This window comes from Cyclopterus lumpus, chromosome 8 (assembly GCF_009769545.1).
Source record: "Cyclopterus lumpus isolate fCycLum1 chromosome 8, fCycLum1.pri, whole genome shotgun sequence".
NCBI classification, from domain to species: Eukaryota; Metazoa; Chordata; class Actinopteri; order Perciformes; family Cyclopteridae; genus Cyclopterus; species Cyclopterus lumpus.
In genome coordinates, this window is record NC_046973.1 from 8,591,092 (window position 1) to 8,604,826 (window position 13,735).

Consider the following 13,735-nt stretch of genomic DNA (forward strand, 5'->3'; position numbering starts at 1 on the left):
CTATGTTGTTGATTGCTTCAAGGTTTCAATAATAATAATAATAATAATAAAGGCATCAGCTGTTTCCAGCTTCTCAAATGTGAGGAGTTTCAGCTCTTTGGGTTTGGACTGTTGTTGTACCAAAGGAGGCTATTTGAGGATATCATCTCTGCTATTGTGCATTTGTCACTATTTTGTGACCGTTTTATAGAGGAAAATAATATTATAATATATGTATAAATACATATATTATAATGTATAAATACATATATTATAATATATAATATATATATTATAATGTATAAATACATATATTATAATATATATATATATATATATATATAATGTATAAATACATATATTATAATATATATATATATCTCAAAGTTTTTTTTTGTAAATATTCATATAAATACATATATAATATAATTATTTAAATATTTACAAAAACAACTCCTTATTATATATATATATATATATATATATATATATATATATAACAGGGGTTGTTTTTGTATGTTTTGCTGTGTATATTTCAGCCTACCTATCTCTGTATCAACTAAGGTCGTGGTGGTTTATTACACTAAACCTGCTCAAGACTAGACGCTTGCTCAACAGCTATTTGCAGACACACCCACTTTTCTTTCCTTCCCTTCAGTAATACCACAGTCACTTCCTTCACCCAGGCAGACTGCATTGCTTCATTCGTGTCGACTGCCCAGAGTCCACGAATACAGCCCTGCACCTTTAACCACCACCACACATTCAACCTAACCTAACATTTAAACAGCAAATGTAAGTAATGACCTCAGCTGTCCTTGTTTTTGTCCTATCTAATCAGCTTGCTATGTTTTTGATCACTTGTAAAGGTGGTTTATGCTTTTCTTCTGGTCGACACAGCTTTGACTGTAAGACAACTTTTATTCCATCAATTCCGTCTGTTTGATAAGGCAAAAGTAGAATGTATTTTACAATCTTATACTCATAACCTTTCAAACCGTGAGGAATTAACTGTAATAAACTGCAATCTCTGGATTTCCGGTTATTGTTAGAGGGAAGAGAAAAACACAGACATACCAGTTAGATTGTGTTTGTACAGTGTGCCTTACCCTAACCACACCTGATAAAGGTGTAGCATACTGTTATCTAACAATCATTACTCACGTAGCTAACAGTCAGAGGGAGAAATGTTGCAGACAGTAAATACATACAAGCAGACTGAAAGTCTGCACATAATTCAGTTGTACACACTTTCTTAAATTCCAAGTAGTAACATCAACCCGGTGTCATGGTGACTAAGGATGTCATGATAGGAGTATGCAAGTCGAATACCACCAATTTTATAACCCACTACTCACATCAATTCTCAACCTAAATACAAGAAACCAGTGCTTTCACTGTTAAAATCCTGCTGCTCTACAAAATGTCCCTCACCCTGATCTCATCCTGGGACCTGTAGCAACACATCTGCAGATCTACATTCCAGCAGCCTCCCACGCCTCTGTTCAGACATGTCGCTGTACAGTTTTGGCCTGGAGCCACTCTCCTGCCACACCTGGAACAAAGACAGGACCCGTAGGTGAAACAACAAACAGAGTGACATACATATGCAGTATTCAATATTCTTCATAAATGATAGGTTCAATACAGGGTGGGACCACACTTCCAACTCAGAATGTAGATACATTTCTTCCCTTCTCTAATTGCATTAATGTTGCCTGGAGAACCGCAGGGAATCTGATTATCAAAGCAGGAAATGGACGCAAAGAGCTTTAATGCATGCATTTGACGCATTTTAGTGGCAGGATGTCTACTGCTGTTTTTGCACTTGTTATTACAGTTATTGTTAAACACTGCATCCTGCAATCTCTTTATATAGTCTTCTTACTACTAACTTTGGTCACATAATAACTAAAGGCAAGATTGCCATGGCATGTTTCTGTATAATCAAAAGAAAAACCCTGTACCTTGTCATCACACAAACTATAACAGATTGATAGCCATGACAACTGCACATTCATACTCCTTAGATGAAGCCCATGTCATATTCACTACTTTTGTGTTATTGTATTACAATCATAAAGTGGTTAAAATGCCTAACCTTTGTACACACATATTTCTTTGCAGAGATTGCAGTGAGTCCTAACAACAATGTGGTGAACATCTATGAGAAGAAAGGCAAAGAGTGGGTCAAGATCCACGAGCTGACTGAGCACAGTGGACGAGTCACAGGTTCTGTAACTTATATCAGCTTACTATGACTGAAGGATAGATGGGATGTGACTTATTTGACAACATCCATTTGAATGAGAAAATGTGAGATGCCCCCAAGTGAAGTGCCTCAGGGCCAAGTTCACTGTGAGTCAACTGTCTTTTTGTAATTTAATGAACTGAAAATTAGGGAGTAACTGTTTAATATAGACTCAAACACCTGCTAGCTCTTTCCAGGCCTTTTCAGTCACATCTCAGACTTCATCAGTGAATAGAAGTTACTCATTTGTCATCACATGGCGTAGGGGTCCATTAGCAAATGATTATCCATGGGCCCACACACATTAATCTGTCTATCTACTGTATGTAGACTAGAGCATTAATTGATATTGAATCAACAACCGGGACGTTTGTGGTACTTTAGTTAATGGTGTAAGACACCATGGTAGAACTTTCCCTTGGGGTTTAGGTAATTCCAATAAAAGATTGTCCCACCTCAAAGCACTAAGTAATGATACATTTGAGTTCAAATTTAATTATTTCTCCATATGGTGGTAATAATAATAATATCCACAGTTTTAGTTTGAATATATGGAATCGTTTTTGACTTCTCGAGTAAAATATATGACTTGAAAGCAAAGGTGGAATATATTTCTTAGTAGGAAGCATTGCATCGTTCATTGTTCTTTTGACACTTGAATGGAGCTTCGTAATTATGTCCACAGGCATTGACTGGGCCCCAGAGTCCAACCGCATCGTAACATGTGCCTCTGACCGCAACGCCTACGTGTGGACTCTGAAGGATGGAGTGTGGAAGCCCACCCTAGTCCTGGTGCGCATCAACCGTGCAGCCACCTGTGTGAAGTGGTCACCACTGGAGAACAAGTTCGCTCTGGGCAGTGGGGCTCGCCTCATCTCTGTCTGCTACTTTGAGAAGGAGAATGACTGGTAAGCGATACAGGTTCAAGTCAAAACTATTCTTGTTATGTACATGAGACTTGAACTGATATAGGTTTTGAAGGCCAAGACTATTTACTTCAATTTGGAGCCTAATAATGGAGATGTTAGTCAGCTGACAAAGAAAGAGATTAAAAAGTCCAACAACCATGGTAACATGCAGAACCCTTTAACAGACATTCATACATTGTCATATTCATGTACCGGTAATGTGTTTATGTAACTTTGTAATGCTGTTCATTCTGTACACATGACATCTATTGCATCTGTCCATCCGGGGAGAGGGATCCTCCTCTGTTGCTCTCCTGAAGGTTTCTTCCCTTTTTTCCCTGTGAAAGGTTATTTTTGGGGAGTTTTTCCTGATTCGATGTGAGGTCCTGGGACAGGGATGTCGTATGTGTACAGATTGTAAAGCCCTCTGAGGCAAATTTGTAATTTGTGATATTGGGCTATACAAGATAAACTGAATTAAATTGAATTGAACCCTGCAGAAACATGCAGCAATTAGTGAAAGCACAATTAAATAAATTCAGAAAAGACAACCTCATTTTCACACAATATGTCTTTGGGATGCACCAATACCGATATCATAATGGGTATCAGGTCTGATACGGCGTTCATGTAGTCGTACTTGTAAAACTATTTAATACCACTATGTCAATGTGACGTCAGCCTCTTGTCAGTTGAGCCTAATAAGCAACAATAACCTGATTCACAAACAGGTTAGGTCCATCATTTTTTCGCCAGGTGCAGTGTATGTGCAAAACAGGTAGGCCCCAGGAAGTCTCCACTGCATCAATTAGATAGTGCTGATTAAACAGTTAAATATTAACATCCCTACTGCAAACAATGCTCTGTTAGTATCAGAAAAAACAAAGTTTATTATTAAAATGTCAGCAACAGCATTGTGTTGTATATTTAATTTGTAAGAACATCTGATAAAAATAAAACATGTTTTCAAAATTATTGTTAGAGCTGTAATAGTGTTATAAAGTACTTGTATAAGTACTTGTTAAATATAGTGGCTTTAGTTAGTTCCTGATATGCGTCTTACCTGACAGATTGTCATAATATTTGCCAAGCATATTCAATTGCTGGTTTTCACAATTCACCTTCCCTTTCAGGTGGCTGAGTAAGCACATCAAGAAGGCCATTCGCTCCACAGTTATGAGTCTGGACTGGCATCCCAACAACATCCTACTGGCAGCTGGGTCTGCAGACTTTCACTGCAGGTTACTCAACCACCGACACTGTGATGTAAAGGAAGGGTAGCAGACTGCAGTCTTCCTTCTACAAAAGAGCCATACATTGGAGCTCTGGACAAAATCAGTTCACATTCAGTTTCAGTTCAGTCAGTGCTACCCCAGACATTCACGAGCACCACATGATGATTAAGAAGATGATTAACTATGATATCCTGGGCAGTTTTAAATACCCTCCTGTTCTGGGCCATACACACCTCACCCCAAAAAGCAGCAACAAAAGAACATTGGTGAATTCTCTGGGCAGATAATGTGATCACACAGTCCGCCCCCCTTCTTCTCAAACTTGTTACACATCAAAAACATTAACATGTATTACGAGATGTTTTGATTGATATTGATTAGTGCAGTTTAAATTATACTCTTAGACAGTATTTAATGATGTTTTTGCCATTTTTTATTTGTCAAACTGTATAGATTAAGCAACCCAATATCGGGTCCCAAAGCTAACAAACTATAACAAAACTCTATGCTGTGCTCCTCAGGGTTTTCTCAGCCTACATCAAGGACATCGAGGACAAGCCTGGACCTACTGCTTGGGGGTCCAAAATGCCTTTTGGGGAGGTGCTGCTGGAGCATAAGGACTGTGGAGGCTGGGTGCACAGTGTCTCCTTCTCCCCCAGTGGAGACCAACTGGCCTGGGTGGCCCACAATAGCAGCATCACTTTGGTTGATGCCGCCCAGGGGAAAGAGTGAGTTCAGCTGCCACACATCAGTATGATCAGTATTTATATTCAGCTCAAATGGAGAGGAAGTATCTGTGGTTTTATTAAGAGGATCAGTATCTATACCTAGATACCATTTCCAACATAAGATCAGATTTACTTTAGCAAATTCCCCAGGCCAGCAGCACTTCATGGCTCTTGAACAACATTGAGTTCTCCACCCGGGCGTCGGTTTTGTCTGTCTTTGTTTTTCACTGGCTAAAACTGTTGTTCCATATATAATTCTGTATTTAATTCAATGTCACGGGGTTCTTTTAATATTATCTCACTATCACCTCTCTGACCTCTGTCCATCTAGGGTCACCCAGCTGACCACCAACCGTCTGCCATTTCTGAGTGTGCTCTTTGTCAGCCCCACTGAGCTTGTTGCTGCGGTAACTATTACCTGTGCTGTGTGTGTGTGTTTGTCCATCAACTCCAAGAATGATCGACAACTCTACTTGCGGCACCTCATTTAAAGCTGCATTAATCAATATTTGTTCTATTAGCAATGGATGCAATTACTTTGTCCAGTAATAACTTAGTCCCTCATAATGATGACCCCTGGTGAGAAATATCACCAACTCTACAGTTCCCTTCTACTCTATAGAACCTTTGGCATTGTTTAGTTTTTTAACCACAAACATTGTTTCCATTAGCAGACAGCTGTTTCCAGTGAAGTGCTCTGGTAAACTCACTGTACTGCTCAGCAGCAAATAGCAGAGGGACTCAGTTAGAGACAAGCTGCTAAACATAGTGGAGCATTTAGCAGCTAAAGAAACAGATAAACTAATAATTCTGCTCTGTGTCTGTTAGATGAGTAAATAAGCAACTGTTGCTAAAGCATTATATTCACTTTATAATTTATAACATGATAATGTGTTAATGAGGGCGACTGTGGCTCAGTGGAGAGCAGAGTCGTCCTCCAATCAGAGGATCGGTGGTTTGATCCCCGGCTCCACTAGTCCATGTCGATGTGTCCTTGTGCAAGACACTCAACCCCAAATTGCTCCCGTAGCTGTTCCTATGGTGTGTGAATGTTAGTTACTCCTGATGGGCAGGTGGAACCTTAGCTCCTCCCATCAGTGTATGAATGGGTGAATGATGTCATGTAGTGTTAAAGCTTTTTGAGAGGTCGGAAGACTAGAGAAGCTCTACAGGTCCATTTACCGTAATGTTGTATTTTCAGCTTATTTCTGATGCCATCATTTGGGCAAAAACAATCTTTAAATACAGCTTTAAAGGTTTTCTAGATGACCATCAGACATTTGTAATCATACAATTGTTGTCTATGTAAAGATATAGCGCATAATGTCTACATCCCTTGTGTGGGTTGATATCAGAGCCTCACTGTGCTTGGTTTACTAGCTTACATTTCCCCCTTTAGTTCTGATATTTTAAATCCATAGAGATGAAGAAAAATATATATAGTTTTAGTAAGCCTTTTCTGTGATAATTAATTAAAATGTTGATATGATTGTTTTCATATTTTTAATATAATCTCTTTTCTGTCAGGGTCATGACTGTTGCCCCTACCAGTTCACCTGTAAGGGTCCAGGTTCTCTGGAGTTTGTGAAGAAGCTGGACATCCCCAAGCAGACCTCCAAGGGCGGCATTACTGCAATGCAACACTTCCAGAACCTGGACAAGAGGGCCACTGATGAAGACAGCAACGAGCCGGGCACCCTTCACCATAACAGCATCACGTAAGCTTCCATTTAAAGTAGCATCATTACCTTTACCACAGAAGAACTAGACTAATTCTGTTCCTACCACAGAAACGTGTTGATCTGGAGCCAACAGCTCCACCATTCTCTGTGGTTTGGCTATAACTCTTGAAGCATCAAGTTTACAAAGCAAAATTCCAGATCTTCTGCCCTTACAATATATATATATACACACACACACACACATACAATCACTGTTTTTGTTGTTTTTAATTAAAACTGTATAAAACTTCCTGAGATCAGTTTTTGTAAACTGTGTGTGCATGTGTTGTGTCTTGCAGTCAACTGTGTGTGCATGTGTTGTGTTGTGTCTTGCAGTCAACTGTGTGTTGTGTCTGGAGAGAAAGCCAAAGTGCAGAAGTACAGCAGTGTGGGTCTGGACGGAGCCATGGTGATCTGGGATTTTAAGGTACATGTGTCAAACTCTGTCTTCAATACAAAAGTGAAACCTGATTTAGTAACTTGACTGGAAGGATTATTTTAACTCAGTTGTATTTTAATGCAATCATCTTCAACAATAATGAATTCTGATAGGAGGTTTTTTACTGTAATTGAAGGTGGATATTCTGTAAATAATCCCATATATATGTATTTGATTGAGGTCGATGTGAGGTCCTGGGACAGTATGTGAGGTCCTGGGACAGTATGTGTACAGATTGTAAAGCCCTCTGAGGCAAATTCGTAATTTGTGATATTGGGTTATATAAAATAAACCGAATTGATTCCTTTTATGTAAATCAATGTAAAATGTGTCAAAGTGTCTTGACTGATTGAAACTGTGTTCAGATTAGCACTGGTAATATCGGTATCTATCGTTTCCAATGTTAAGAATAAAGCATCACACTCAATGGACACATTTTTACAATCACTGACAAATGGTGTACCTTCAATTTATTCACGCAATTCATATTGTAATGTCACGGGTTGTCCCCAGGGCAGGCTAGGGTGGTGCAGTGCACGAGAGCTGGAAAAAGAGGCACACTCAGACGTTATAAAGTAAAGTGGTGGTTTTATTGTTCAAGCACCGGCACCTCAGATAGCTCCATTAAATCAAGACAACCAAAAAGGTCCATCCACAAACTCAAAGCGACCCAGAGGAGAAAAGGGTTCCTTTAACAAAAACAAAACAAAAATACTACATCTTAAAGTTCCAGTTATAAGATCCTCTTTGTAGTAACTCTTTTACTTTCCTGCTCCACAGAGGCATCCACTCTTAGCCCACTCATCCAGCTCCTTTCTCCCATTTGTGCTCTCCCATCTGCCTTTTATCCAGTCTCCCAGCCCTGCCTCAATTAGGTGCCTTAAGCACCGGCAGCTGGGTGAGTGGTGAGGCAGTCTGGGAGATGTAGTGCCGCCCACGGTGGCCATTTTGTGGTGTGGGCGCTGATCCTGCATGGAAATGTAGCGCCCCTCCACTACCAGTCCCCTTGTGATGCCAGAATATCATAGTTATTATCATGGATGTTCAATCTTCATACAGTATTACAGGTGCAAACTTGTTTATCTGATTAAATACAACAGGGAGATCGGTTGAAATTTGGTGATTTGGGAGCACTGTAACATTATTGCTGTAAAAGTAGTATTCACTCACTGTACTTTACGTACACAAACAGTTATAAGGCAAAGGGATTTTTGAGTGATGGTTGTGAAATGTGTTTTCTGAATAATGTAATTCAAGATATCCATGACAGTAAAAATGTTTACAGTGGCTTTCTGAATGAAGCACTGGTCGAATGTTCAGTATTGAATGTGTGCGCCCAGTATCAGCTATCAACTGCAACGCAAACATGTTGCTCCATAGGTAATCTTTTGCAATCTGCCTTCAAAACACCACAACAGTACAGCTGTGTCCGATCACTTCTAACATGTCTGTACCCTTTTTGTGCAGCATTGAGACGCAACTGATCGTCAGTCCTTGAGGGGTCAGAGGCTCAACCGACAACCACACCACATCAAATACACCTTTATGAAATATAACTTCCGCCATGGAACTTCTGACTTGCATCTGAGTGACTGGAAACAATGATATATCATAACAACTGTTTTGAATGAATAAAGAGGATATTTACAGTGTTATGACTTCTTCAACATTTTAATTTTATGTATTCAGTGTATTGATATTTTACTGTATACGTTTCTTTAGTTTATTACTTTATTTTCGTGTCATTACTCCCCTGCTACTGCTGCTCCTAAGGGGGCACTTCACTGAACTGACATTGTCATCATATGGAAACTGTTGTACTGTATAATGTCTGCAGTGGCTTTGGACGAGTTTTCTAAAATCTGAGAGAATACGATGATGTCATTTTGGTCTTGTATAACAGAACCCCTCAACAAAATCAGACTTCCTGATGTCCAGAGGGATGCTATTCCAGAGGAAAGGGACAGTAGAAAAAGTCCCTTTGGCCTGCCAACTTCTTTTTGAAGAGGAATTGAAGAAAAAAGAACCCCAGAGCTGTTACTGTTTTTAAACTATCTTTCATGATGGCTGTTATCCTTTCAATGTGATAATGCTAAATGTTAATTGCTATGGAGCCAGGTCTCTGAAAAGATGTTCGCACAACAGTCACGAAACCTTCCATTGCTGTGTTTGTCTGAAGTCTTGTTTCATCCATCCTTTCCCGCGGCCGGACATTAGTCAGGATCAGGCTGGGAAGTGGAGTAGCTTTAGGTCAGGGGTATTCAACTAAAATTTAAAGAGGTCCAGTTAGAGAAGTTTTCTTGAAGCAAAGGTCCAAAAGATCATAATGTCTAACTATTTAGTGTGATATATATTTAAGTAGCCTAGTAGTTGTATCAAAATCTACATGTAATCAATACCTGTCAAATTTAAATGAGTTCAGTACGATTAAAACACTTTTTAACAATATTTATTATCAGGTAACATAGAACTGGACATATGTGTGACTGCAGATATGTATAATGTTCTCTCATGAAGTAAATAAAAGTAGTGCTGCATTTTAAAATGAAATAAATACAAAGTGAAAATTGTGCATGTTCAAATAAAGTGCTTAACTTCAGAAAAATAAAACAAAGGGAGGAAAAGCTTACATTTTCCCATTTCTGTTTCACAGTCTTAACCAATTTTACAGAGAATAAATCTCAACACATCTTAACAATTTAACAGTTTTAGAGCATCACTCTTATATCCCATTCCCCCACTTTTTTGCTCAGTGGGAGAATTGAGCTCTAGCTTGTCCTGCCAGGATTTTAAACCTGGGCTTGAATGGAGTCAGGGCCATTCTCATGCACATGTGGAGGTGCTCATTTGTGAGCCTCGAACAATATTTATTTTTGATGATGTTCATTGTGGAGAAAGCTGCCTCGAAGTTGTAGGTGGAGCCAAACATGGTTAAGATGTATATGGCAACTTTCCTCAGACCAGGGAAAGCTGTCTCAGGGACCATTTGGAGCCAGAAAGTGGAAGGGTCAGTTCTTAGAAACTGCTCTTTCAGGGACACATCTGCTTGGAGATCAACCAGTTGCATCTGGAGAGGCCCAGGATTTACCCATTTAAAGTGCTGCGTGACTTCCTTTGAGAAGCCCCTGACATCAGTGATGATGAATGGGTTATGAATGAACACGGTGAGCTGCTGTCCAAAGCTGAAGCTGTCAAAACGGTTGCTGAAGTTTACGATCAGCTTATCAATGAAGTCAACAAAAGAAGACACATCTCTCTGAACCTGTTCCTGCACTGCTGGGAAGTGTGCATAGTCTCCCTGCAGGTCTTCCTTGAACAACTCAAGTTTCTTTTGAAAGGAGCGGACAGCTGTCATCAGTTCACAAATTGAATTATCTTTGCCCTGTAGCCTCAAATTCAGTTCATTCAGATATCAACCAAAAAGGCCACATTATCCATCTGTTTCTCAATTTCTAAAAAGAGAGAAAACGGTGTTGCCTTCTGATCTCTTAGCTCTGCCAAAAAAAGATGCTACTTGCCTCCTGATGGACCAAAAGCACGCTAAGACCCTCCCTTTGCTGAGCCATCTCACATTATTGTGCAGCAAAAGATCATCAGCATTGGCATCAACTTCTCTGAGGAATTCCCTCAGCATGCGATGATGGATGGAAGAGGATGCCCTGAGAAAATTTATCATTTTCATCATTGTATTCATCACCTCAGCATGCTCATCTGACAGGGGGGCACAGAGGACAGATTGATGAATGATGCAATGGTAAGCTATGAGCTCTGGATTGCCCTCTTTCAGTCTTGCTACAGCTCCTTTCTCTCTCCCTATCATAGCAGGGCTATTGAAACCACTTGTTTTGGCTCTATTCCTCTCTTCGTTAACATCTCCTTAATGGCCAGGTAGATATCTTCTCCTCTTGTACTGGTCTGAAGGGGAGTGACACCTAACAGGTCTTCACATAATGCTTTCTGGTCTGTGTTGAAAAATCTAATGTACACTAACAGCTGAGCATTGTCACAGATGTCAGTGGACTCATCCACAGCTAAGCCCACACATGGTGCCTTTTGCATGGCTTCATTTAGCTGGGTTAGCACGTTCTGAGTTAATATCTCACTTCTCTTTGTGGCAGATGATGCTGACATGGGTATTTGCTTTATCTTATCACAAAGCTCTTGTTTTGGTTTTCCGTCAAGTAGTGTTTCAGCGACGACATTCTTTGACAAGCCCTCCATCAGTAAATGGCTTTTTGTGTTGACCCAAAATTCAAGCAACTCTGAGGGAACACTCATGAGCACGTTGTTGGGCCGTGAATGTGTGGCTCAGGATCCTGGTGGACTGTTCATAATGGGCTGTGAGACCACTTATTTTCTGTGACCTCACTTCAGATTTGACATCTTTCTTTTTCTTTCTACCGTCTTTTCATATGTAACCTACCTCTAACTTTCTCATCCGCCTACGCTGCACTGTTGACAACTATTTTTCCGGGGAAGTTGCTAGAGGCAGGTCGATTGGTTGCTAAAAGTTGCTAAATGACGTTGTGAAGTCATTACTTGATGACGTCATTACTTAATAACGTAAAACTGCGTAATTACGTAGACTACACAATAACGTTACTCAAATTGACTGTCCATCTCGACAAATAATATGATTTGACATCTGTTAATTAATTAATTATTTTGTTTATTATCACATTTGTATTTATTTATTATTTGTAGAAGTAATTTAAACACAACACATTTTATATGATCAAATATTTTTAAACACAACACATTCCATTATTGAACAATTACTTTTTTTTCTTTTCTTATTAACTAGTAAACCTACACATTCTGAACAATTTAAGTAGTGTACTGGTAGTTAGTTAACATGCAACCAAACTGATCAATAATTATAGGTACAAGCAAATAACAAGGTATATATGATATCTTATTGAACAAGCAACTTAACTCAAATAATGATGTGTGCACTGGGCATCTCTTTCCAGGCTGTTGCCTGGCTAGCTGCTCAATGGTTTCCTCCAGATATTGCCACTGTTCTCACTCACACGGCAGTGCACACTGCCACCATCAGCTGTGTGTCTCCGCCAGTTCCAGAAAGTCCACTCCTTGCATACATACTGTGAATATGATGAATCAAAAAGTGGAAAAGAAAACCTCTTCATCTTCACTGTCCAACTGCATTGTCACAGAGCTGGAACCATCAGAAGAGGATGGAGTGGCCTTAAATCCGTATGCTGTTTTGGTGCCAAACTGCTCCAGAACTTCACTTGGTAGTTTGTGCTGGTAACAGGTATCTCCAGCCAGCTTCAGTCCATACCGCACCAGGAGTATGGAGTTGAGAGTGTGCAGTAACATCCTATTTCTCAGCTTTGACTTGACCACACTCATTTGGCTGAACAGCCGTTCAACCTCTGCATTTGAGTGTGGCAAGGAGAGGGCAGCGAGTGCAGCTTTGCACAGTTCTTCAAATGGATTTGACCCGGAAGAGTCCCTGTAGCTTTTCACTTCACTCCAAAACTCAACTGTATTTTCAGTTGAGTCCCACCTAAACAGATGGATGATTCTCCCTTGGGAAACAATTTTGGCAATTGTTTGGGGATGGTACCCCAGTAGCTCAGCTACTTAATTTCAGTGGTGCCTTTATTGTGGTTTAGCGTGTCCTTAACACTGAACAAGGCCATGTTTCGCAAGGCTTCTAGGTTGTCTGGGAGCCTTCCTTGCAGCTCCTTGCTTAAAGCAACAATGTAGTTGATGCACCGTCTACGAATGACCTTTTCGTCGTCTGGCGCAAGACTGAGTCGGGACACTGTGCTCTCGAAAAGGTACCCAAGGTATGGTGATGGACTGAGATGTCCATCAATGGCATCCTTCAGGACATCAATTTGTGCCATAGGGTGGACTACTCTGCTGCAAATTGATTGTTAAGAGGTGTACCAGATTGTCCAAAAGCTTGACAGGATCTGTTTGCTCTCCCTTAAATGACTTCAATGCAACTTGTACGTCGGACAGGATTGATTTCAAGAATGTCAGGTAGACATAGTTGGTCTTGTCCACGTACATGGCATGGAGCACATCTGCCACATGTAGCAATGCTCACTGGCCTTGGTCAACTCAAAGTGGAGTTTCAATTCATCCCACTGGCTCAATATACGAGTTAGCGCAGGCTCAATCGATAGCCAACGTGTGGCACACACTTTGGTAATCTGCAATGGTTTCTGGCCACAATTAATTGTGGCATACACTGCTTTGTATGCCTCGCGCCTTTTTGGGGAAATCGAAAACCAGTTGTAGGTTTCCCTGATTAGGTACTCAACACTCCTAGGGATGGTTTCTTTGGATGCTGCACTGACAGCCAATTGTAAAGAATAGCACACACAGCGGATGAGTATACCAAATTGGGCAATGCACATTCTTCCTTTAAAATCTTGTGTACCCCGTTGTGCACACCCAGGTTCCATAAAAGAGGAGCTTGATAACTGAAGGCTC

General features: G+C 40.1%; 1 protein-coding gene across 1 annotated transcript; it reads left to right on the plus strand.

Moving 5' to 3' along the window:
- Nucleotides 1-637: 637 nt before the first annotated feature.
- On the plus strand, nt 638-9,268 carry zgc:86896 (uncharacterized protein LOC415190 homolog). Its single transcript, XM_034540489.1, has 10 exons — nt 638-774; nt 1,439-1,554; nt 2,107-2,211; nt 2,916-3,138; nt 4,272-4,379; nt 4,895-5,101; nt 5,433-5,508; nt 6,629-6,819; nt 7,159-7,249; nt 8,729-9,268. Exons 2-10 carry the CDS (start codon nt 1,491-1,493, stop codon nt 8,732-8,734), a joined length of 1,071 nt encoding a protein of 356 aa, XP_034396380.1. The 5' UTR covers nt 638-774; nt 1,439-1,490; the 3' UTR covers nt 8,735-9,268.
- Nucleotides 9,269-13,735: the final 4,467 nt, after the last annotated feature.